The 26,991-nt window shown below is 42.2% G+C and overlaps 1 protein-coding gene across 11 annotated transcripts in view; it reads left to right on the top strand.

Moving 5' to 3' along the window:
• Positions 1-26,991, top strand: part of ABLIM1 (actin binding LIM protein 1) — a 192,282-nt gene that overhangs the window by 64,200 nt on the left and 101,091 nt on the right. For 7 of the 11 annotated variants that reach the window (XR_013953077.1, XR_013953078.1, XR_013953079.1 and 4 more), the window contains one exon: positions 23,924-24,058. Coding sequence is in view for 2 of the 11 variants with exons in the window: in XM_080598268.1 (XP_080454394.1) it covers positions 23,924-24,058 (135 nt within the window). In the remaining 9 variants the exon portion in view is untranslated. Of the gene's footprint in view, positions 1-9,389; positions 9,882-23,923; positions 24,059-26,991 lie in introns of those variants that run through there. The other 4 variants (XR_013953081.1, XR_013953082.1, XR_013953083.1 and 1 more) reach the window with 4 other exon arrangements.

Here is a 26,991-nt window from a genome sequence, read left to right as displayed (position 1 = left end):
TTTGTTTTTAAGAACCATATGGTCCTAATGTCTTGATTCAATTCAGGTTTGTGGGAAGCTGTGTTTCTTCCTTCTTGAATTCCTATTCTTCTGGGGATAGCTTTGCAGTGTTATGGTGGAGATTCATAGGCATATTGCAGTGTGCTTCATGGACCAAGCATGTCATCAAGGTTGGGCTCTCATCCTGGGAGCACCCTCTCTCTTCCAGGTGTTTTTCAGCACCTCTTGAAATTGGCTGTAAACCCCTTGTGCTACCAGTGCACAGCTGGGGGTAGGCATGAAGGATCAGGTGTGCCTGGTGAAGCTCAGCCAAGCGCAGCTAAGCTGCTGTCCCCTTGGCACCTGCACTTGCAGAGTCATTCTAACAATTGCCATCACTGAGTGAGAATCTTGCTTTTGTGCTTGCTGCACAGTGCCTGATGTTAAATAGCAAGGGCTTGTGCACAGCTCTCACAGATGAAAGTACTGTCTTGGTCACTCCTGTTACAGACGCTGCTTGCTACTCTGCCCTTTGCCACAGTGACAGCGTTATTGGCTTTTAATCCTGCAATGGTTGCAGGTGTTGAAGATATGGTTGGTTAGTTCATCAGCTTTACCAGCATGGGGTTGCTTTTCATTGCTCACCTGCTAAACACAGGCAGATGTTCTCACCTGTGGCACTACGAGAGTCACAGCGAGGGGCAGCAGCAGGCTAAGTTTACCTGATGCAGTTGTTTCAGTATTTATCCTACTAGGGATAAATTTGCTTGTGAAAATACCGGAGTACTGGTTTCATGTTGGAGTAAGAAATATAGATGAAACTCCCTGTGACAGGCCCTAGAAGTCTTTGGTTATGTAAATGTGCACAGTTAGCTTCATTAAAAGAAGGAAAAAAAAAAGGAAAAAGGTAATTAATTAGAACCAGTTCTTTGTCCTCTGCCTGTATGCTGTATCTACTCCTATTTAATTGCTGTGCCATTTTTATTTAAAGTATTTGAACATATAATGTCTTCTTAACCCTTGGTTTCCAGTTTCAGCTTTCCATTTGCTGTGGGCCAAGTCACTGCAAGTGTTCAAGATCAATCCAAGCTAATTTGCTTAGTGGTACATTGGTGGTTTAGCATGAACCTGCATTAATGCAACATGGTTTAGAGCAACTGCATTCACCTCTGTAGGGCTCGCTGCTCTCTGCCTAAATTCTTCATTATCTGTTATCTGATAAATAACAACAAAATCGTAGTTCCTACTGTTACTAGATACTAGCAAGAAAAATCAGCTAAGTCAGCTTTGAGTAGAAAGAAATAATGAAAAATTTATTAGCATAAAGATTATTGAGAGGAATTTAAGCAAGGATCTTCTTTATGCTGATGGGTGCAGGCAGCTGTGGCAGGGAGGAGCATGTTGTGGCCACACATCCCCCACTGTTTACAGGGAGCCCTGCTTTTGTTCTGTATCTGATCAAAACTTCCTCTCCCATGTCCGTCCTTTGCAGTTGTGTAATCTCGTTATTTTAATCAAACAGCTGAGAGAGAAGTGCAGTCCCCTTCCTGGGCAGGCCAGGAGCGGGATGGCTGCTGAGGCCTACCTGAGGTGGCTGAGCTGCCCGCTGCCCTGCTCCGAGGGGCTCGGGGCTGCCACAGCCTCTTGCTGGTGACCCAGGCCGGCTCTGCCGGTGGGTGCAATGCTGGTGGCACTGGGATGGGGAAGAGAGGTGTAGGAAGTGCTGTTTTCTTCTCCTCTGAGAGGCATGCCTTGGGTCTGAGCTCCTTTTCCAAAAGGAAGGGCTGAAGGGCAGAGAGAGGGGAATCAGAGATGGCTGCCTTCGCTCCCTCAGATTTTGACATTGGGGCACGGAGGGAGTAGAAGAGGAGAGAGAAGCTTGGTGTGGGGCCTCGTCCACTCCGTATGTCCGTGGTTGAGGAGAGGATGAATGCCACCTGCTGTTGGCTCCTTCTCCTCCGTTACGCGCAGAGGTGGGGGCATCACTGAGCAGGCTGTTGTACACCAGGACCTTGGAAGTGTCTTTTAGTTTGGGACAATGACAAATGTTTGATAGACCTCTGTGGGCTTTTTTCAGTGAAAGGGGAGATAGGTAATGGAACAAGAAGGGCAGGAAGGGAACAGCAGGAGCATTCTCCACCCCAGGGTTTTCCATGGATGAGGGCCCTGCCATACTGGGCATGTTGCTCATATGTAGTAAAGGTGTTGTTAGTCTCAAATGTGTTCACAATCCTAGATGCAGACAAGGTGAAGCTGAGAGGGAAATAAGAAGATAATGTTAGAATGGGAGCTTGTGATTACAGGTTTTGCATCATCCTGCTTTCAATTTTGTTTTCAATTATTTTCCTCTAGGGAGCGAGTCTTTATGGTGGAGTACCACAGAAGCGCTGCAATACCAGGGCATGTTTGTCACTGGCTTGCTACCACGTGTGAATTAGATGGTGAAACTCTTTGCAGTTTTCAGTGTAAATCATAGAAATTGCCAAAATATAAAAAACAATTAGTTTATCAGTATTCATCAGTACTTCAGAGATTAAATGCTGTTTGTATATTTTTAAGATGGCAAGTTCTCCTTTAAAATATCACAGTATCACAGATTTCTAGGTTGGAAGAGACCTCAAGATCATCGAGTCCAACCTCCGACCTAACAGTAAGTACTCCACTAAACCATATCGCTAAGCTCTACATCTAAACGTCTTTTAAAGACCTCCAGGGATGGTGACTCCACCACCTCCCTGGGCAGCCCGTTCCAATGCTTAATAACCCTTTCGGTAAAGAAGTACTTCCTAACATCCAACCTAAAACTCCCCTGTCGCAACTTTCGCCCATTCCCCCTCGTCCTGTCACCAGGCACGTAGGAGAACAGACCAACCCCCACCTCTTTACAGCCTCCTTTAAGGTAACTGTAGAGAGCGATAAGGTCGCCCCTGAGCCTCCTCTTCTCCAGGCTGAACAAGCCCTGCTCCCTCAGCCGCTCCTCGTAAGACTTGTTCTCCAGACCCCTCACCAGCTCGGTCGCCCTTCTCTGGACTCGCTCGAGCACGTCCATGTCCTTCCTGTAGCGAGGGGCCCAAAACTGAACACAGTACTCGAGGTGCGGCCTCACCAGAGCCGAGTACAGGGGCACAATCACTTCCCTAGACCTGCTGGCCACACTGCTTCTTATACAGGCCAGGATGCTGTGACAATATGTGACTTTCCTTTGGAGTGGAGGCAATGAGCCATCCAGTTTGATGTAAACTAACAGCGAGCAAACCTTACAGAGCAACAGCAGCAAAATAGCTTTTGTAGTTCTGTTTAAAAATTCCAGTCGGAGCAAGTATTGGAATCAGTTTTGCCTACTCTATTTTGAATATCAGTTTGATCTGTGTCTCCTAAATACTGTTGAAATGGCAACAAATAATTTGAAGGCAAGTTTCAAATCTGTAAGTTTCTACATATTGAAGCAAGTGACTTCCCTTGCTAGGAGATAAAATGGAGATCCACTAATGGAAAAGTTCCAGAAGCTGGAGGGAGGTGATGAAAGATCTGTTCATTGTAAAAAGTTTGTTTGAATATATTAATATTACACTTTGTAGCCAAGTTGCATCTATTCAGATACCATATTTTTATCTTTTCTTTGAGGGCCTCTGTGGTTCTTTTGAAAGGACTCAGGACTGGGAAATAACTGTTGAGAGTGAAGTATATTTGCAGGACAGATCAGATGCCTTTTTTAGAGTCCTATTTATAGTTTATGTGAAATCAGAACAGAAGAAATTTGTCATCTGGCACAGTAAAAAACAATTAGTACAGTTGAAGTGTAAGGGTGGTGTATATCCAGTGTCCATGACGAGTTGCCTCATCCTCAGGGACTGTGGACTCGCACTGCCGTCTGCGTTGCTGTGTTGTATTGTTGAGGCATGTGCTAAAGGTTAATGCTCAGTGAGATGCTCTGTCACATCTCTCGCGACTGAAAAACAAAGAACTTGCTGCTTTGCTCTGCAAGTTAACCGATTGGTGGGAAGCTGCTTCGATCTGTTGTTTCACGGGCCTCTTGTGGAGAAATTCTTTGGACTAGAGAGTCTTTACTGCCTTCCTGCTGATTTCACTGAGCCCCAAACTCCCAAGACAAGCTGTAGAGGTTATTCTGCGAAGTTAATCCAATTCTGAAGTGGATTATCAATATCAAATCTCCTTAACCTTAGGCATGTACAGTAAAACATGACACTTGCATATACTCTTCCCTGTCAGGGATTCCTGCCTTTGTGCAAGTTATTTGCAGTGTTCGCCAGTAATCGTCAGATGGTTACTGACAGCATGTGCTAATTTTTATCTGCAGCACTACTGGTTGTGATTGTGAATTGGCTGGGCTAATTCAGTTTGTAGCAGGTGAATTGCAGTGATTTTGTAAGGTAAGCTTCTAATAAAAATACCGAGATTAAACCACTGTCACTAGGCATTTTTACGTACTGTATCTCAGTTCAGTGTCAAATGTGTGCATAGAGGATAAGTTCACACAGGTGTTCATAAAGTATGATCTTTCTAAGGATTAACAGTAACATAAGTAGTTTGGAAGCTGCTTGTTATATCAATAATGTAATTGCTGTTCAGAGGTAAATGTTTGTACATACCTACAGTGAGAAGATTACCCAACAGTGAGCTTTGTATATTTTTGGAGCCACTGCAAAGAAGTATAATGTAACCGTCTTTCCTTATCTGTTTCTAAAGATAAGATGATCTGGAGGTTTCAGGTGCTTTTTACATAAGCTTGCGCGTTAGAGGTTTCTGAATGTTTAGAGCGAAGATGAGCATCCCCGTTTCCTTGTTTTGTTTCGCAGTGAATTAAGCATAACCATTTTACTGTTTTATCTGTATTTTTTGTAGGCTGCTATTACCACTATGCAGAATAACAACCTGCTAAGAAAATCTAGCTTGGAAGTACCTCGTAAAATCAAATTTTGTTTTAAGAAATCCAGACCACTTAATAGATCAAAATCTGTCAATGTTTCATTCCTGAGGAATCTGTCTTTTAAGAATATGAAATGTTTCTATTTAAAAAGCAGTAAGCCCTCACATCCTAGCAGATCAGAATAAACTACTCTATGTATTTTGCTGAATCAGATGATGCATTTGGTAAATTTTAATTTCATTTTCTGCAAAAGAATGATTGCATGTTATTGTAAAGAGCAGTAATACAGGGTGCTTGTATTCAAAGTAGCACGACATAGGTGCTGCAAATAGGACCCAAGGCCATCGGGCATTATCTGCCTGCGGATCAGTCTGATAAGAGTAAGGCTACTGTGATTATTCTAGGTTGTAGGGTTGTGGGACTGCAATATGTCCTTAGAAAGCACATTCCTCTCTAGTGGGTGCTCCCCTTGACTGTGCAAAGCTTGTGTTAGGGAGCCCAGAGGGGCTCGGGGGGAGGTCAGTCTGTGGGGCCTTCAGAGCTCTTCAGCGTCCTGCTGAGGAGATGGGTGAGGAGAGGCTGGCAGCCTACGGCCGTTGCACAAGCTGCTGTATGAACTCGTGGACGTAAAGCTGTGTGGGGAGTATGGAAAGGCTACAGAATGAATAACTGCCATGAAGAGACTTCTGCAACTCACCTGCCGGCTTCAGAAGATGGGCTGGTTGGCTGAGGGTACTGTAAGAACCTGGAGAGGTAAAAGAGCAAGGCGTGCAAGAGCAGTCAAACACCTGGGAGCGAACACCCAGCTATTCAGACCTATGTGTGGGGGACAGCTTTTCCAGGTACAGGCTGAGTTCTGCCCAGCGGCGTCTGAAAAAACTGAGATCATCAGCTTTGCATGAGTCAGTTGTCTGCCTTCTTTTGTGCTCTGGTCCTTAATAACCATCACTGCTTGTGCCGTTTTCAAAGGATGGAAAATGTGTCAGTTGTCCAAGTGTCTGAGGACAACACATCAGAGGAATAGACTGCTGGACTGGGGTATGTTGAAGAGGAAAAGAAGCCAGGAAAATACTTAACTGTATGACTGGAGAACGCTGAAACTGGAAACCGTGTGCTTCAGCATCAGGGCACTGGGACCACTGCAGAGCTGCAACAAATCCCTTGTTGACATCATTAGTTTTTCTTTTGAACAGGCATGGTTAAGTCAGGATAACAACTAGAGCAGGCCTCCTGTTCCTTAAGAGCGTGAGGGAGGGGGATTTCCTTCTCGGAGAAATGAGCGTTTTGCAAAATTCCCTGAACAACACTTTACAGAAGTGGTGACTCTTAAAATTGACTGAGGTTGTGCAGCAGTTAAGCTGTGGAAGCTTGGGGCAGGCTTTCTTGTCAAAACTGTTTGTGCCAGGCTTTTTGCTGGAAGCAAAAGGACATTAAGTAGAGGATATTTTCCTGGATGTTATTTATTAGTACAACTTCTCCACTTTCCCTTTGTGTTTTCTAGCAGGCAGTTTCCATCACTGTTGGATGAACAAGAGATTTCAGTCAGTCTTGAAGGAGTTTTATATAAACTATGCACTGATACTCACAATCCGTGGTCTCATCTGTGAAGAATGAGAGCAAGATAAAAATCTGAAAGCCAACTTTTAAAATGAGAATAACAAATCTTAAGTCATAGCTAAACTGCTTAGTATCTTAACATGGATTTGTCAACATTATCGCCGTACAAGAAAAAGCAAACCAAGCTGGTTAACCCTTTCCCTTCGTGGAGTGGTCTCAGTATGACTCCCATGCCTTTTGCTGACTGCACAGGGTATTTTTCACCGTGAAGTAACAGTAACATAATTACTGTGTAGTTATAGTGTGCTCTTTGTGAATCTTACATCCTGGCTGTGTTCAAGGGTGACTCTCTATTAAAGTTGTACAGTGCAAAAGGTTATGTAAAGGATTTTTTTTCTTTCTTTTAGAATATGCACCCCCTAAATAGCAATATGTACCAAGGTTTTGTTTCTAGACTTGCTAACTATTTGTCTTTTCTCCCAGTTTAGCATATGTGAGTAGATTCTGAATTGTACAACAAGGTAAATTTTTTGTCTTCAGGCTTGAAACAATGAGATTAAAACAAAAAATCACCCCAGTTTAAAAAGATTTTATTTACAATACCAACAGCTGATCTCTATATCTTCTTATGCTGGAGTAAATTACATTTGACTCCTAAAATCCCCAGCCTAATATACTGCAGTCTGTATTTTCAAATTTATTTCTGTGTGCATGCTGCAGTCTAACCCTGCAGCTTTCGATGGCTGAGCGATGCGAGGAAAAGCTTCTATTCAGCCACGGGCGAGATGAGATATGGCAGTGCTAATCTCTAGCATATGTGAAAAACGGAGGTAATGAACTCAGAGAACAGAAAGTTCAGATACCAGCAGTCAGCTTCTGTGTCAGCAGCTGCTGGAACAAAACAGATGAATGATAACCATCGCACGCCTTTGGAGGGTGTCAGAAGGAAAGAGTTAACGGTACCCATGCGTGCAGAGCACGGGCTGCTCGCACATCGGATCCAACAGTTATGAATGAAGGTCAGCTGTGCCCCTTGCAGGCTGCTGGCCCCGAACTGTTTACAAAATACGGCTTGGGAAAGAACACAGGCAGGCTGAGTTACAACCTGAGCGTCTCCAGGGTGTCAGAAGCGTGACACAGCGTGCTGCGCCCCGGGTCGGTGGGGCTGGGGCTGAGCTGCTATTAATAGCAGCACACTGAGTCAGAGAAGCAAGAATGTCAGACTGCCTGGGCTGCGCTGCTCTTACACATCAGGCTGCTAACAATAGAAAGCCAGCCAGGTTTGCTAGAGAATATTTTTTTCCCATGCACGTGCCTGAATCTCTGTCAGTCTCTCTTCCTAATTTATATAGTTATTTATTAAAGAATGTCATTGAATAAGAGATATTTTGGGTGAAGTGGACTGGTTTATTTCATTTCTTTCTGTTCTTCTGGGTGGCATTTATGCAAAACACTGAGAATTTATTTACTGAAAATATTTTTAATGATGGATGTATGCTCTGATTTTCCAGCATGCATCAGCCATCTGGTGCTCTGTCTGGCTGATGCCTACAGTTTGTTTCTTTATATTAATTTTTCCCTCCCTACATATAGTGGCGTTGAGAAGGGATTCCCTTGTGGAGGTGTGAGTTCCAGTTCCCAAAATATAGAGGTGCCTCTGGCTCTGGGCTGAACACAGAGCTTGCTTTAGGCTGCTGTGTGAGTGTAACAGCACCTCCGCCGTGTTACCGAGCGCAGGTACGGCACTGAGCTGAGGCCGACGAAGCTGCAGCCCAGTGAATCTGCCCAGACTCTAGCCCAGAATAGCTTTGTGTTCAGTCCAGCTCTCTTTTGCTGAGGTCACCTCCGTCCTTGGCAAGTCAGTTCATTTTCCTTTGTCAGTTTCTCCACCTCTGAAACACAGATACTAAAATTTAGCGACCAATGAAAGGCATGATGGGGTAGGTTTGTATTGGCAAAATCACTGGTAGCTGGCTACAATGAGGAATAAAGTTATTTATAAACAAGGAAAAAGTGGCCTATAAATACAGGAGTATTGCTACTTGATACTGGCAGCATATATATGTATCCAAAATACCACATGTTAAGTGATTTTAATGAGCATTCAGGCTTTTGAATAATCATATTTCTAAGCTTTTTTCCATTACTGGGAATAAAGTTGTGCTTTTGAAAGTCAGGCTTTGATTTGTACCTGACTCTGAGGTGTTATCTTTTAAAAGAAAACAGAAATATTCTGAATCTTGCTGTAAGGCAGTGAGACCTGGCAATATTATTAAGGGCTTGTTTGTTTTCTGTTTGTTTTTTAACATCAGCCTACTGTCCAGTCCTTCTCAGGCGGCGTTTAGTGCCTGGAAAACCCCAGACTGGAAGGTCGGTTTGCTGTCCAGATTCACCAGTGGAGTCAGAGGCATGTTGGAGGGTGCCATTCACCCGAGCAGTGCTGCTGTATCGGTATGCGGCTCTCTTCCTGCTCGGCTCCCTGGCTGCCTGTGGCCAGCATCTCTGACGGAGCTGTGTAAGAGGGATGGAGCTCCCAGCCCTCGGTGTCTCAGCGTGCACTGCCTACCCGACTCACGCCGTGGATGCCGTCTGGGGCACTCCCTGGCTGTGCTTCTAAACCCGAGATGCCCACTGAGCGGCTGCAGATCTGATTTTTATTATTTTTATTGTTATTTCAGGTAGTGAGTGGAGTCAGTATTCCAAGTTTGCAGAGCTCATATATGCTGCTCTGTTCTGTACTGCGGTCAGAGGACACTGAGAGGCTGTGTCTTAGCGTGTTTTATGGTCTGGTAGTTGATGTTTGGTAACGGTTTTAAAGCAAAACCAGGGGTGGATAAAGAGTGCTCAGCAGAGAAAAGCCACTGTGCTGCAGCCTGCCTCAGCATCTGTATGTGTTCATCTTGTATTTCCCCATCTCATCCTGGCTCAGTTTGAGTAAATAAAAAAAGGAATTCATAAATATCCAGTGTCGTGTGCGTTTGAACAGTTCTCCTCCTTTCTCCCACATCTCACTCGCAGTCTTTTGCCAGTCATTCGGGAGCAGACTGCGTTGCCAGCTCTGTTCTGCGAGGGCAGAGGAATGCAAGGTGGTGTCAGTGGCTGGGAGCCGGGGCCGGGGAATTCGGCGTTTGTTACACAGCAGCAGCTGTAGCTGGGTGCTTCGGCACAAGGGGCAGAGTCTGCACACAGGGTACGAGCTGGAGGAAGAGACCACAGTGCGAAAGAGGCACAAGAAGAAAAGAGACACGACGAGCAATAGGACCGTATCAGATTTTGTGGGAGATCTGGCTGAGGAAGATAACTGTCTGGAATAAGCTGCCTTTTTTTTTTTTAATTATTTTTATTTAATCCACTTCAGCCAAACACTGCTGGAAAAGAGATTGTGTTTAAATTCCTTCAGCTAATTCTTGCTGCTTCCACTACGAAGAAAATTTGTTTGCCATGGTGAAAGAAAAAGGTAATTATGTTTATTGATAGACTGGAACTGAAAAGACCTAATTACCTGAGGTTTAAACCTTCACATTTAAAATTAAGTGTGTCTTCATTGACAGCTGCTTTTTGCCTTTCTGTAGATGCGATGTGTCAAAAGCTGCAGTGGATTGTTTTGATGATTTGTACCTGTTTTAGTAAGGGCAGAATCTTAAACACGCCTAACATAAGGTGTTTGCACAGCTGAGTTCCTTCTGAGTGTGCATGTATCTGTTGTTTCCATGTGATTTAATTCAAGTTTGCTGGTTTTATTTTATTTTATTTTTTTTTTGATCTGTGTTAGCTTCAGTTCAGGGAGCTTTGACCACCAAAGCAGTAGCTTACTTCTTAAGATAAACACATTCAGCAAGCCTGGACTTGACAAGGTCACGTTTTTCCTTTCAATGAAGTGGCTTATATGGGAGTTTTGTATAATGTTTGAATTTTGCAGCAGTAAATGAGATGCATTTCAATTGCCTATAAGTAACATGTTAAGCCTCCTACCAGAGCATTAACTAGTCAAAGAATTCAGGAATGGTTGTGGAGTCTTTCTTCACAGTAGTAGCAGTCTGCATCGTTTATTGCATTATAAAGATGCAAACTACATCCGAATTGTATTTGAGCAGTGGGATGGATGTGGTTTTGGAGCATTACATTACCACAGACACAGACTTTAGTCCCTGTTTTTTGAAGAGGGAGGATCTGTTCTCTTTACTTTCCTGAGGGCTCTGTAAAAGCTAATGTAGGATAAATTCAAATCAGGTAAGCAGAAATAAAAAGCAGTCGTGTTGAGTGAGTGTGAATAGTTTTTCAACTCTGAACACCCACACAGTGATTTAATGCTATAAATGACACAAATTGAGTGAATTTACTCTCATTGGGTTTTACATTGGAGCGAGCAGGACAAACTCTCAATAGTCTGCTGCAGTGTATCTGATATTTACAGAGAGTTGTGGCCATAAACTGTCTCCTGATAACTTTGGTTGATGAAATGTGCTGGTCCAGCATAAATAGTACGGGATATTTAGGCAATTTGAGATCCATTACTTAAGATTTACAGGATTGTTTTTAAAATGTTGTGGCTGTGAACTGTTGACCTGCTGCCAGTATCAGTAAGCCATACCAGGGATGGTTTAAGAAGCAGTTTCATCCCAAATCCTTGCAGCTGTAAGTTTCAGGGATTCTGTATCATTTGCATCAGCTATGCCTCCCATCTTTTCAGAAAAGTATATTGTCATTCAGCTTATCATAATTGTCACTTGTTTTCTAAGATGCATTTTGAAATTAGGCTGTTAATTTTCTTGAAATGCACATTAAATACGTGTAGCAGTTTTAGCAGTGCAGTTTTCATCCTTTGCTACGTTTCTGCTCCCCACCCAGCTGATGTGCAGTTAGTTAGACTCCCCATGCTGCGTGGGGCTGTACCTTAGGGGTAGTCTGTAAATTCAGTTTACAGCATGAAAGTTGTCACTTACCTGTAAGGATGTTAAAACAAGCCCATCATTTTCATTAAAAAACAAACAAACAAAAAAGCGAGGGAGACAATACGCTAGAATAATGGGAAAAGTTGACAATAAACAGTTGAAAATAGGAAAAGGACTTGTATTTAAATTGCTTCCTTTTCCCCTCCCCACCAAGCGTGATGAATTATTTACAATAGCTATTAATATTGATGTTGGATATAAAATTTGGCTTCTGTTCACACAGATCTTAGACAAAAGAGCTAAATGCTGCCTTTAATTTTGTGATACCATTACTAATATTTCATACATCATGGCTGCAGAATGAGAAAAGATAATACTGTTCAGTATTTTTTTTCTTTCATGTTTTCTGCCTTACTCTTGTCAAATAATTTCTCCAACAAAAGTTTGTTGGCCGCCTTTTTGTTTTGTTTATTTTCTGTGTTCTCTCCTCGCACTTTATTTTGCTTTCCCCAGAATTTCAGGCTTTGTTTCAGGCCTGTGTAGGACAGCTGGTCCCCTCCCTCCCAGCCACTGCCGGAATTGTTTTTAACAAGCTGAAAATGCCTTCAGCCTGGTGCCAGTTGGTAAACATGTTAACTAAGCGCAGGAGAGGCTGGTTTCCACTAGAAAAACTGTGATTCCAATTCACCGAAGTGCAAAATGGTTAGTAACAGTTTTTAGCAAATTAGCATGCTTCATTATGTTCAGATTGTGGAGTGATTTCAGTGTCTGCCTGGTCAATTCACGTACAAACAAAATAAAATCCCGAGGCCAGGGTGTTCTCTGCTGACACCAAATGGCTCTTCCTAAATTGTGTTTGACTGATACCACAGTTTTGTGTCTCTCATCGTGTACCTGTCTCTTTCCAATTACAAGCTCTTATTATCTAGTTACTCAGATAAAATTATTGTCACAGCGTTGTGTGTAAAGACGACTTGCTGTCTATAAATCCTGCAGCAGAGAGTTTACATATGTGTTTCTTGTTATTAGCTGTCTTCTGCAAAGCCCATACTAACATATCTGCATTCTCAGTTTTTCTATGTTGAGGTTGTTGTCTGAGTTTCGAGCCTGCAAGCCACGTTGCTGGTTAACCTACGTTGTTAGAGCTTCATTTTTTACCTCCGTTAGTTCACCACAGCTGAGGATTTAGCCCTGGTTCTTGATTCCTGACCAACTGCTGACGGCCTGGCATTCACCTGCCAGTCTGTGTGGTGGGAATCGGCCCTTTGTCCGGTGAGTCGGACTGGGTTGTACATGGCCAAACCCCTGGAAGTGGAGTAGTATCTATTTGTGCCAGACTCCTCTATGCTTGGAAGGATAGGAGGAGAAAAGAGGAAAGGCTGAAAACTTTTAGGGTTGGGTAAGCAGGTGCAGATGCTTCATGATTTCTGTTCTTCGCACACTGTTTCTCTTGCAGGTTTGGTGCTGGCACCTACTGGGTGCCAGGCTGCAGTAAGCCCCATCGTGTTTCCCTGTTCTCACAGATGCCTCTGTGGATATTCGATTGGTAATGGCTTTCCCAGTAAACAAGACAGACAACATAGTTCAGCAAAATGTTAGCTTTTCCTGGATAATTTGGCTTCTGGTCTAGTTAAGCCTTGCAGAGAGATTTAGTTCTGTGCTGTTTTGTCATACTGTTGATAAAGCGTGATGCTGATACCCCTTAAGGTTATGACCAAGAGGACGTTTTTGTGCTTGCAGTGGCTCCAGTCTTGCCTTCTCTTCCATTCGCCTATTCCCAAAAGCCATGAGTCTCCAAAGCAGCTTTTCTTCTGCCCTTTTCCCTTGGAGTAAATTGGACTGCTTTAGCTGGGGCTGTACTCAAAGAGCATACAAAATGTTACCTGCATGTTAATGTCAAGGTGTTTTTGGTGTGGAACGCTCTCACCAGGGCTCTGCTTATTTGCAGTCTCAACATTTATTGCCAGTGTGAAGGAAGAAAACCTTGAACAGTGGGGTCTGGGTTCTGACACTCTCTCTGTGTCGTGGATGTTAATGATAAACAGTCTTGATATAACTCACGGCTTGGGAACTTTTATCCCCAGGTGACCTGGGAAAGTCTCCAGGTTTGTTGCTGTTGAATCACTTGACAAAATTATGCATTCACACTTCGCTGGGGGAGAATTGGGGAGTTTCCTTGTCTCTTTGCTTTGGTTGACTTTGTTAACTTTGCTTGTGCCTGACAGTTTGCTTTTGGAGCTGGGCATTTGGGGTTTTGTTTTGATGAAGTCAATGTGCTGACTTTTGTACAAGCCACAAAAAAGGCATTTTATAAATATGTGTGGTATTAGGTATTAAAAAAAGATACTTGTGTGGCTAAGGTACTAAACTACAGAACGGTTCTGTGTTAGACTCTTAAGGTGACCCTGGGGAAGTAACTTGATCTCCCGCTTTGTTAGGTGATCTGTAAAATAAGGATAAGAACATTCCTCTTGTCTGCCTTGATTATTTGTATTAGGGGCCTTTGGAGCAGAGAGTTTTTTTTGCTTTTCACAGCTATCACAAAGAAATATTAGTCTTGGATTTTAACTACTACCACTTGAAACAAAAATCCAATGGTATGTGAAATATCTTATAAACATCTTACTGCTTTTTAAGACAAAATGGTTGTAAAAGAATTATGTTTTTCTTGGCAAACTTACGGTGTTTCTTTTTCTCTACTTTCTCTTTCCAAATTTATTTCTAATACTTGATTTCAAGTTGCAGCTCTGGTGTGCAGCACTGGTACTGAGAGAAACAAAAATAACCAAAGAGATGCCGGTTCAGGCACTGCGTGTTTGCTGCAGTTTTTGCATATTTTTTAATAGCACTTAGTTCACACCGGGGCACGAATATTCAAGTCCCGAGTCAGGCCATGCAGTCGCACCAGGCCCCATGGCTGCAGCGCCATTCCATACATTCCTCACGGCCCAGCTGCCTGCAGCAGGCAGTCCCTGAAGATCCAGTGGCAGCTATTTCGTACTGAGAAGTGGGAGAACTTTTGCCGTTGATGCTGGTGGAGGGGAGGGCTTCGTGGCTTTAGTCATTAACTCTGAGGCCACAGAGTTCGTGGTTCAGGTAGCGGTGGAGGCAGTTAAACCATTGCTCCTTCAAGAGGAGATAAAGGGAGAGCCAAAGGCCCACAAATCGGTTTTGAGTTGGGGAGTTTCGATCGGTTTAATTTGTTGCTAATTAACAAACTTCTAATTACCGATTCTGCTATTGAAAAATAAGAGCAAACAAACCCACGTGTAGACAAACACACCTTGGCTTCTCTCCTTCCCCCTTCCAGGCCCCCTGTCCCCAGGCCCCACGCGGTGCCTTTGGCTAGGTGAGGGAGCCCCAGGGCCAGGTGAGCTCTTGGCCTTTGGGTGCCCCTTTGGTCGTACCCTGGCACTCCGCCGGGGCTCCACCACAGCCCGTGGGCCTTTCTGAGTCAAGCCTCCCCCGAGTGTCCTCGTGTGGTAGGAAAGAACTTGTAGGTTGGGATAGGATGGTAATTGGGCCTGCCACCATAGGAGAATCGGTCCTTTTTGTGATAAATGAGTGCGTAGTGGGGGAAAACACCAAGTTCCTCTAATCAAAATGTGCTGTGTCCTTTGGGTGGGACAAACCGGAGAACAGGATTTTGTTGTTTCTGGGGGCAATCCATAACTAATTTAAAAAGGATTATTTGTAACAAACATGGATTTCCACCTAGAGAACAGTCGGTATCCCCAAAAGGGTGATTAATCCTTGCCTTCGCTGAGCCTGGATAGCTTTCAGGCTCACTGGGGATCTGGCTGAGAAGAACACTTAGGCTTTGTCTTAAGCTTATTCTGTTCAGCAAAGTATCTCTGTGAGTCTAATTGAATCTCTGGGATTTAAAGCTAAGTAAGTGCTTCGGTGTTGTCTCAAAGTTGGACGCCATTTGCAGCAAAGTCATATATTTCATTAATGGCAATGATTTTTGTGGTGTAAGTTAGCTGCACTGTTGTGTAGGAGGTGACAGTGAGAGAAATAATGCTAGCTTTCATATGGGCTAATCATAAAGTACTATACACCCAGAAATGATATATGCCTTGTATAGCACAGGGACATATGTTATTTGCTGTTTCAAATTATATATTGACAGGAAAACAGAAGCTGGAAAGCAGAGGAATCTTCTCAAAGCTGCAAAGTGAGGAGCAAGCGCTAGCATAAGGGTCGAACAAAGTAATGCCTGTTCAGAAGTGAAAATGTTGCTGAATTTCTGCAGTACAAGAGCCTAATAGGCATGGTTCTGTAAACAGCGTCACCAGGGTAGCTCGCTAATTCATTCCCTAATTCCCAGCTCTGTTAGCACCAGGTTGATGTCACAGATGTTAATATAATCTACATGGCAGAATTGTGGAACTTGGTGTTAGTTTAGGATCTTAAAATAATGCCGCATTAAAGGAGTAATTCAAGTAGAAACGCAGCCTTGCAGAACAATGAGGGTAATCTTTTATTACTGCTACATCAAACAAGAGTCACTAAATGACCAGTTTATTCAAAGTGTGTGTTTGTTTTTCTCTGAAGACACCTTGAAGCAGCATTGATGGATTTCAGAGCCTGCTTTCTACCCACCACCTCAGGTGCTAACCAGAGGAACGATGGCTGAGCACAGGTCTCTGCAAAGGGCCTCGTAGGAAACCCATGGTGGAAAGATTGCTGGTGGTAACTGAGGGACACTTTACTACAGATTTTGTTTTGAAAGGTCTTTGTGACAGCCCTATTTCTGTGCAGGCTTTTCCCCATTTTTCATTCAAACATCAGACTGCGGTAACGGTAGGTCTCTATGCAGGGGTCCCCTAAAATCTGTAAGTAGATTGCATTAAGCTAGCTCAGAGGCCTGTTTGATGTTTGAGTGCTGTCACAGGTAAGCGCTGTTCATCAGTAAGATGGAATTTCCCTGCTGTTTGGAAAATGCCATTGCTTTTTCTGCTAACTTCAGCAATTTGCTTTGTGCAGCCTTGAGGATCCTCGAGGACTTGCAGTGAATGATTTGACACTTCTATTTATTAATTGTTTTGAGTAAAATTTTGGTGCAGACATCAAATGATGTATATGAGATAGTTGCTCAGAGTACTCTGAGGAGCCCTTGAATTTCTAATTACCCCATCCTATGCTAGAGGAAGAAAAAAAAAAGACATTTTTGGGATGGCTCGATCTTTTTGTGTACAATGTGTTCAAGGCATATACAGAACAAAATTATTTAACCACTTTCCAGGCCAATACAGTTGCTGTGTTATGAACTTGCAGATGTTAGATGTGAGAAACATATGCTTACCATGATCCTCCAACCCTTTGGTAAGGAGATTTGAAGGGTGAATTGATTATCTTCAAGTTCTGTCCTTTAGTAAGTTGGTTGTATGAGCAAATGCAGAGAACTTTTGCTGAAGTGAGGAAGATAAAAAATAAAGGTATTCTCAGAACATTAGATTAGGCAGTCTGGGTTCACTATCTCTTTATCATGCAATTTGTATCATGATCTATTTTTGTGAAAAATTAGTCTATACTGATACAGAAATATGGCTGACTAAAATCACTTAATGCTTCTGCCCTTTGCTTTGCTAACTACCTATCCACTAACCCATCTGTTAACAGTCGTGTTGAATAATGTAATTTTCAATTCAAAGACTGGCTTAGCTTAGTCAACATTTGTTTCAACATCGTGTTTCACAGCAAGTCTTAGCTTGCTGCATTCTTCATTGTAAGATTAGTGCCTTTTCATTACTGAAAATGGGTTTAAAACTGCCTGCTGCTTTTTCTTGTTTGAGCTTAAAACAGCACTTGATCATAAATAACAAGCTGTTCATTAACTACTCTGGGAAAGGATTATTTTTTCTTAAACATGGGTTGTCATGTATGCTATAATGTAACAAATACAAGCAGAATAATTTTGTCAAGTCTTTTTGTTTCTGCAGTATAGACCATGCTACAAAACCTGCTCTGTGTTCACTGTTGCAAACTTGAGGCAAGTGACCAAGGCAAACACCTGTGGACAGAGGAGGTGAAATATGTTGTTGCCCAGCAAATGAAGGCAGTACTACAGCTGGCTTAGACAATGTCACACAGGCTCCGATGCTTTCGTATAGAGAACAGTATCAGTGATACTTTCACAGTTTTTGTATGTATGCATGTGTGGGGCATGAACTTGCCATTTTTTGTTTGTAAGTAGCAGTGGACTGTTCTCTCTTTGAGTCCAAGTTGCAGTTGTTTATGTTCTAGGACATTACTGGCATTTGTCTGTAAATCTTCTATTTCATTCTTTGGGTGGCATCAGCTCTACCTATGCAATTTGCATACTTATGAATATTTAGGGAAGTACCTAAATACCAACTTTCTTATTTTAAAATGGTATGTTTTGTCTTTTTAAAAAATGGTTTCTGGTAAGAAAATTTTCACATGCTATTTTCATGTAAATTACGAGTTTGATATTTTTACTTAGAATGTTTTCTCAACTGTTGTTCTTGTGAACTCCCCCAGCCTCTCATCCTAGTTAACTAGTTCCAGTCATTAATGCCGTTATAACTTAGTTTGGCTTTTAAAGAATCTCTCAGGATAGCAATGCAACCTATTTCTAGGCTGGACAAGTGCTGTGATTTGGTGTCTTACTTTCTGCATAGTGTGTTGTGAAAAAGCTTCAGTTGTTACCTGCCAAGCTGAGGGGTGCAGGGGGTGAAGGGTCAGTCATCTGTTCGTTACTGTGTTGTAGTCAGGCCCGCCCCGCGGCTGGCCATGAGATGCTATTTTGAGGATAGATACCTTTGGTGTATTTTGTTCTAGCTGATAAACTGTGGCTGAGGAAGCAAATGTTATGGTGATAACTCAACAGGATACAGAGGTAAGCTGTCGGTTTTTCTTAGGTCTTCTCTGTTTTCAGTAGCAGGCTAATTGGAATAGGAAAATAATACTTCTGTGGAAAATGCCAGAAAGCATCTAAAAATATGGCAAATAGGAGTTTAAGATTTTTTTCCCCCTTTAAAGGTAGCTTCTCTGGTTATATGTAGACTGTTAGAAAAGCTTTAAGACAAATTTCCAGGAAGAGAGTTTTAAAATGTGATTCTCTAGGTACAATTTGAATGGCAACAGTGTAAGCAAGCTGCAGTCTAGGATTTTGCCTTAGGCTTTTTCCTGTGTGTGTGGGCACGCAGCTCGCTGCTGTCTCTGCAGGGAGTGCCTCCTGCCAGGGTGTCCCGCAGTTCCCCACGATCCCTGTCCCGTGCCTGCAGCTAGCGACTGCAGTGCCTCCTCTGTCTGCTCCTGGCAGCTCTGGGGTTGCTTTCAGTCTTGGTCAGTATTTGGTCACCTCAGCTGATGGGGTTCTCAGGCTTAAGATTCAAGACCAGGATCTGCAGAGGAGCAAAACGATACTGTCTTTGTCACCCTTGTTTTTAACAGGTATTTCAGTAGCTCCTCAAGGCTCCTCTGTGCTGGCCTCCTGTCTTCACTACGAGAGCACAGGGAGTAGGTGATATGGCAGGCCTGCCTCTAAAACGTGCTCCTGTGGTGCCTTTCCTCCCAGAGCAGCTTTTGCCACAGTTAGCATTTCTGAGCTTCCTGTCTGTGTTAGGCCACTCGTAAGATATGAAGGGCAGAGCTGTGAAATCCTGAAGGTCCCCTCACCTGCGCTGCTCTGGGTGCAGGATGTTCTCAGTGCTGTGCAAAAACTCTCCAGAGGCTGCGGAGCCAGAAGTCATAAAAATTGTATATCCTAGCAGGAAGTGAAAAGTCCCAGCTGCTACAACACGGTCAGAATGACTGAGCGTAACTCAGCATTTAGCTGCGAAGGTAGGCATGCAAATGTGAAAACTAAAAAATTCACCTTTTAGACAACACTAGCCCATACCCTCCTCGTGTTTAAATTTAGACGAAGCTGCTTTTTGCTTCAATTAAGAGCAGAAGCGAAGCCAGCATATTTTGCTGTAACCTCGGCTTTGCAGCATGCTCATAGCAAGGCGTTTCCCAGAAGCTTCTTTCTGACTTCCAATAAAAAGCCGAAGTATTTTGTGGCTTGCAGCAGAGCCGTGGAGTCTTGCCAGCAGGATCTGCAGCTCAGAGTCACTTAGCTCGTCTGGTTTCCCAACAGCTCTGTGCTCAGGTCAAGCTCAGGGAGAGAATCATCAGAAAGGGAGGATGCAGTATTTATTTGTCTTGTTTTCTTTAATTCAACAATTGTTACTCTTCAGGTAATACCTGTAATTTCTATTTCAGAAGGACTTGGTGCTGAGGTTCTTCTTCTGGCTGAGGCAGCAAGATGTTTAATTGCTATTAAACCTTTGCTCAATGATCTGCTCTACATAAAGCAGCACTGACATGGCAGATTTAAACTTTGCACAGCAAATCAATTCCCTAATTTTGTTCAGAAAGTACTTCAGGCTTGTCACGAACATGGGGTTGTTAGTGGTCTCTTCTGTCTCCTTTTTTAATTGTTGCTTTTTCTTTGGAAATCTGGGATTATTTGGAGATGTTTTGGTAAAACACAGAAATTAGCACTCTCAAGCTGGTGGAGTTGCTTTGAATTTACATCAATATAGTGAAGTTGCTAAATGTAATGAAATCAGCATGGCATGATTCACAAGGGATGACACAAATTATGCTGATAAGTCTATGGAGTGAGATTAGCACAAAGCAAGATTAGTGACAGAAAATTCCTCAGAAAACTGAGGTTTTGTTGTTTTTCTGTTTCTTTCCTTAAGGAAGAAATAAAGTAATCCGGACTTCCCAGATGTCCATACTTGTTACTCTGGGTAAATGGAATGTTTAATAGGCCATTGATCTGTCTTATTGGAAACCCAAGTGAGCTGAAGAAAGCATTAATTATCCATTAATTATTCATTTAAGCTGGTCTTGTAAGCAAAAGTGGAAGTCTCAGCCTAGCTTGTCTTGAAAAGTTGTGTACCTCTCTGCCCAGAGATTTCTTTTTCATTAATAAAGATAAAAATAAAAAGTCCAGGCAGGGCACAGCTGCATCGCAAGTAAAAACTGCTAAAAAGCAACTTGAAACTTTGGGAAAGTTTTATTGATGATCTCTTGTAATTAGGCTGTGCAAAATTAGAAAGAGTGATACAGCTTAGAAATCTATAGGTATTGTAGCTTTCGGAGTTATTCCTGAAAGTTATTCCTTCCTGCTGAAGGAATAAAAATAAAATAAAATATTCAAAGAAATGCTCACGCCCATTTGCCCTGTATGCCTGCTTCCAGCATCCCTGGGGTTTGTTCAGGTATGGACGTTGCGCTAGTTCAGCTAGAGCCAGTTTTAAAAATAAAAATTAAAACAAAAATATGTTAGTAGCCTGGGTATTTTTGTACTTTTGACAGAAAAACATATGTTTAAAATGATGCCTTCTATTAGTAAGCATCTGCACCTTCCTGATGTGAGATAGACAAGTTCAGTGTTTAATCTTGCACTAACGGATCCCTGGGCTATGTTATGCTGGTTGGGCCAAAGAGACAGACAATTGCATCTTGAATTCATCTGACGTGGCCTGTAGGTAGGCAAGTACCAGTGCACACCAGTATGCTAGAGCTGGTAAATACCTGACTTACATTTCCACACCCATGCAGAAAGTATTCAGCTTATGATACAAAGACAACTGTGAGCCCCTGTACTGAGCCAAGAATGTGTTGCTCTGGGAGCATTTCTCCTTCAAAATTATTAGTTTATGTTCTTTTAAATTGGAAAGAAATCCATTTTAGAGTAACCTGAGAAAACTGCATAGTGTGCTAAAACAGATCGTGCAGGTTTGCTCCTAGCTACTGTAAATGGAAAGAAAATAATTGTTTCCTTCTAAATAAATCTTATTTTTATCTGTTTTTACATAAGTATTCACTAAGGTAGTTAAGACTTCTGAGCAGCAGACTGTGACCTGCTTCAGATTTGGATGGTCTGGCCCGCCACCATAATCCAAGCTGAAGAATCCTGAGCTCCCAGCACCTCTCTTAATTTCTGGCTCTGAGTTTTCAGACCCAAAGCAGCTCACAATTTATATGGCCAGTAAGCTGGTTGGACTTCAGTCAGGAACACTTAAAATAAATTGCTTTTAAAGGTGTTAGTCCTTCTTTAACTCCCTGTTCTGATGCCTGTCTCGCTCATAGGCACTGATGCCTACAAAGGGTCAACTCTGCCTTCTGTGTGTTGCATATGTCCAGAGAAAAAAGCTTGCAAGCAATTCCTTGCAAGAGAACAAGTCAATTACTCAAATCTTGACCTACATTTCCAATTTGAGGCCAGTAAGACAAGCAACGTAATTAGCTTCATTAAAGAGATCGGTCTGGAAATAGCAACTAACAGCATTTGTATTCATTAAAGGGCTGTAAAGGCAGAACTTGAAGTTGCATCGTTGGACCAGTCTTGAAAACATTTACTTATTCCCAATAAAGAGCAAAAACTTGTCTTTCAGATCAATACCAGAAGGTTTGAGTGCTGACATGCAGGGTGTGCTAGGGTGTCCTCCACACGAGTTTGTGAGCAGAACACTGCAGGTACGGATTTCATTCGGCACTGTGCGAGTCCTAGATAACATGTGCCCAAATCCTCAGTTCAGTTCCTCCTTTGAGCAACTTTAAAAAATCTGCTCTGATACCTTTTCTTCAGTTGGCTCCAGGCCCACCTTGGGCTGTCTGGATCAGAAAGGGAATTTTCCTCATAATAATTTCCTTTGCTAGCCCCCTGCTTGTCTCTCTCTGTTTTTTGGTGTTTTTTTTTTTTCCTTCTTATTGCATAAACTGTGTGTTTCCTTGGTTACAAGTTAATCGTCAATAGTCTTGTTTGGAAGAATAATAACTTCTGTTCCAGAAATAGTTTTGTATTGCAGCCTATTAAATGAGGTTCACTCAAGGCAAGGCATTTACTGGGATCTTATTTAGATGGAACTGCTAATTAAAACATTGGTCGGCATTGCCAACTGCGCTCTGATTCTGGATTGAATTGAGGGAAATAATTGAAGTGAGGCTACCAGAAGAGGAGGTATTCACAACTTGGTATTTGAGTAGAAGAATTCAGCCATTTGCTTTGAAGGCTTTTAGGGGATTGGGGGGAAAACAAAACAGCAGCTGCCATGTTAGTTTGGCTGAATTTACAGCAGAAATTATTGCTTGAAATATGTTTTCTTCTCTATTCTGCATGCTGTTACTCCCCTTAAGTCATTTTTTTATTATTAATCTTGTACTCACTATATCTCACACAGTTATAGCAACATATTTCTTTACAAAGGCATTTATAAAGGACAGTAATGTAGAAGAACTTCATGAAGTGATGGGTTTCTTTTGTAGCAATTCATTGAGAAAGGAGAGGAAAGTGGTACAGCAAGTATGAACAAGGTATGTGTTCTGTTGCTGTGTAGGCACTAACCTGGAAAAAAAGCATTATCCTGCTTGGGGAGATGTCAGGAGCTGGTCAGGAAAGGAAAAGAGAGCTCCAGAAAATGCTGAGCTAAAATAATCAATATGATTGCCAGCGACAGTGAAGATGATATGGGTATATCAGCAGTCAGTCCAAGAAAAGCAGGGCAGGAATGGCAGGGAGAGAGAGACGGGGTGAAGAGATGCACATTATCTCGACAATGTTCTGATAAGTATCAGTGATAAGTATCAGTACTTTGGGAGCAGCATTAGGACAGCTGCTAAAATGGGATTTAGGAGGGGGATTTGAGGGAACATAGTTTTGTTTGGGAACATTCTGGATAACACTTTCCACTTCACACAGTCCAACTGAGACACATTTTTTGTTCTACCTTACACCCGCGCATTGCTATTGGAGCCCAGGCTGACACAAGGCACATCTGAAGAGAAAGTTAAACATTGCTTTACAGAAGCCAAATGTGGAGCAATAAAACTTTTATTACCATAATGAAATATACAACAAAGCTTACACAAACCTTTCCTGTTCCTGCCCAAGCTTTGCTAAGGGCTGTGGGATTGCTGATCATTTCCCAGAACCTGGAATTTTGTCACCCTGACTACATTGCATATGCTTTGTGCATTTCTGTCTACTCATATTATCTCTAATTTGCATGAGATAGTTGTTTCTGCAAGAAACAAATAAACTTGGCTTCTATTCTCTACAGATATGCTTTCCCGGTATGTACTAAAACAAAGTCGAGATAGTTGTAGTTTTATTATAGCCATTTGCATGCAAAGTCAAGCTACCTCATTCATCTTTTTTATTCCAAAACATGACTTGGAACTGCTTTCCCTTCATTCTTTTTCTTGGATTGTATTCTGTATTTTTGTATTAAAATAGTCCAGTTCTTTTTGCCTTGTGTGTTTGTTGAATGAATTACATGCATTCGTGTTCTTGGAAAGAAAAGCTTATGGACTCTGAAACATTTTGTGGTGTCAAAACTGTGGAGGGAATTTTTCCTCATCTTCACGTGTCTATGGCAGCCTCAGTGGAAAGAGATAGTAGATATGGGTGGCTCTAACTACTGTTTTATGAAAAGACTATATATTTTTTAAATGGTTGTGACTTTTTTGATGAGTGTGAAATGTGATTGGATAAACTTGTGATGAGAAGTGACTGGGAATACAGTTTTATGTATAGCAGAAATTCTTTAGGTTTAAATCATATTTGTTTGCTTTACAGTGGCCCATCCTCAAGAGCCTCACCACCCATCGGAAAAGCCAGTCATCCACTGCCATAAATGTGGAGAGCCATGTAAAGGTGAAGTACTCCGTGTTCAGGCCAGACACTTTCACATCAAATGCTTCACCTGCAAAGGTAAGACCTTGATGTTCACCTGTTAGAAATGAGTCAATTTATGAAAATGTACCTTGAAGCAGTTATGAGAGGTAAAGCTTCCTGTGATCTGCAGGATATTCCTCTTGCTCAATGCGTCAAGGGTTTGTGGGTGGGGAAGGTAAAGAATGGATAGTAAAAGGGCTGAATCACCCACATACAAGCAGCAAGATGATCAACACTACACAGAACAAATTCAATGTGCAAACATTTAGAGTGTAATTGGAAAGAAAGATTATATTGGATATTTGATTCATGAGGGGGGAGGTGATAAACTTACCACTACTAGGAGACTCAGAATGTTCTCACATTTGATTTTGGCCCCCCACTGATTCTGTCTCCCCTTTTTTTTTTTTTCCTGGTCTCTCAGTACTGCTAGGCCTCTACTTCTTTTTCCAGCCTCCACTTTTTTTTTTTTCTTGTGGCCTTGATTTCCATTTTGGTCTCCTACTACCTCTATGGCTCCCACTAACTCTCATTCAGTCTATGCCTTATTAGTTGGGTTTGCCAGCGAGTGTTGTCTTTTTTGTCTTTGCCTCTTTCACTTAGAGGAGGAAAAGGGGCGTGTGGAGGAGGTAGCTCCAAGTTCCGTTCTGAAGCTTTTACCTGAGCTTCAGAGCTTGTTTGTTGTTGACCTCTCATATTTAAGTGAATACATTTTTTTTTGTTTAAACTGTGTAGTAATTTACTCGTATTGCATATTGTCTGACCATATGGGTCATACGAGTGGGACACAGCTGCTGAAGTAAGCATTTTTCTTTTTAGTCTAATGGGCTCTTAATTTAACGTGACTGTGCCTCTAAAGGAGGTAGAGTTAGATACTCTCACTTTAGACAGTTTGCTGTTAGCCAGAGGAAAAAAAACAAGTAATGAGAGCAGAATGCATCAACTGCATCTACAGGCGGTTTAGTTGTCTTTCTGCTTTATGCATAGCAATATTTGCTCTTGAGATTTCAGCTCATACATTTACAGTGTGAAAGCCTTGAACAAGCTTGTATGACTGAACAGATAGACACCTGCTGAAAATGTTTAGTTTTTACTTCTAGACTTATTCCGATATTATTCCAATAGTCTAGTGAAGATGAGGAAAAAACGCATTTCCTCATAAAGCTGTCACAGTAGTTGTACTGTAGCAGGGTTTCGGTGCGACCATTTTTAGTCTGCTGTATATGGGATTCCTTTTCGTTGTTGCTGTTAAGCGGGTTTGATATGATCATAATCCTGCTTCCTAGGTAGTGTCAGAGGCACGTAGGCACGCTGTGTCTGCTCGCCGTGTGTGCCAGCGGTGGGTGCTGCACTGTGGGAAACAGGGGCTTAAACCTCCGTGCTGTGCTGGCCAGCCCAGGACGTGCTCCATGTCCCGTAACGTGATCGGGTGGTTCTCATGCCCAGTAGTCTGGTGCCGTGTCCATCTCTGGAATCAGTCCCGGTAAAAAGAGACAGTAAAACTGCTCCCTGACAAAGGAGGCAAGGAAAACCTCTACCAATCAGTGTGTTTACATGCCCCCAAGATAAGGGGTAGCTAGCAGTTATTCCGTGCCCACTGAGAACCTAACGCATACCGCCACTTTGTCGTATCTGCCCAGCAAGGCTGGCTGGTTCTATTTGTAGCTCCGCATAAGAGCTGATAAAAGAACAGAGCTGAAAATGGTGCGCCCTGTGCCCCAGAAGGCGAGCTCCTCAGGACTCCTGATAGGCAAGGAATCTCAGGCAGCCAGCAGCTGACTTGGAGCTGGAGTTAACAAGGGAATGATGGACAGGGGACGGTGAGAGACGTTTAGGAGTGTAACTCCAGCAGCACTACGCAGAGCAGTTGCATTTTGCAGTGTTATAACAAAGTCACTCACCTTGCTAAGGAACTACCATTCTGTGTTACAAATAGAGGTTTAATTGGATTCTGTTTTGCCTCGTGCGTTAATCTCTAATTGTAATAAACAGGTTTTAGTTTATATATTAGCAAGAGTACACGGCTCTGTAACCAAAGTGTTAATGGTTACCTGGCAATGGAAGCAGCAGGTGGAAAGGAGGGAGGCTGAGATGTGAAGGTTGGAGGGAGAGGAGACTGTGCTTGAGATCTCATTTTTTTACTTCTTGTCTTTAATAACAAGAATGAATTCGTGGCATATAAAGAAGTAAAAAAAATATTTTTGTAAACTTCCATGCACATGAATAACTTATTTGGAAAACTAAGACTATACACTGCAACGTCTGTTACTTATGTAAATGTGCATGGGATCAGAGCATAAATTACGTTGTGCACTAGCAGAGATTTTAATACCAGTTTAAGTTGTGATCTGATAGGAATTGATTTTTATTTTTTTTGTCATTGGCAGTAGATGACAGCTCATTTTACCCTATTGCAAATACTAGGAGAGGAAACTTTGAGGCTAGCAAAATTGCTATAATGAGACTTAATAATAAGCCTGTGATTCATCTTTTGGGTTAGAGGGAAATGCTGGTTTCAATACAGCCAAAACAACAAAATCAGCTTTAAGCTTTGCTAGTTACAAATAAAAGTTTACAATGCTTGATTTTTGGCTCATGTAGAGAGACAGGCTGCGTTCCCTTACCAAGGTAATGTAATATTAGGGGCATTTCAGATAGTGGGCAGTGTCCCTATTCTTGATGTTGAATATAAATTGGAAAACAAAGCTTACATGTAGTAGAGTCTGAACAAAGAAAAAAACAAAAAACCAACCACCTCATAAATGAGTAATCCTGCTGTGTGTATATGGGTAGCGTCCTCAAGTTTGCTAGTCCTTACTAAATGTCATAAATGTCCGCCATTTGACTGGGCTGTGCCAGGTGGAAATGTTTCACTGTGTTTGAACATTCTACATGCAATAGCAGTGTCAGATATCAAATAGCAATTACCAGCTAGTACTCCTGCTAATTACGAGACAAAGCCAAGTCTT

The sequence above is a fragment of the Anser brachyrhynchus genome (genome assembly GCF_964034855.1).
Source record: "Anser brachyrhynchus genome assembly, chromosome: 6".
Lineage (NCBI taxonomy): Eukaryota > Metazoa > Chordata > Aves > Anseriformes > Anatidae > Anser > Anser brachyrhynchus.
The sequence above is the reverse complement of the archived record's forward strand: the minus strand, read 5'-3'. Positions and strand labels throughout refer to the sequence as shown.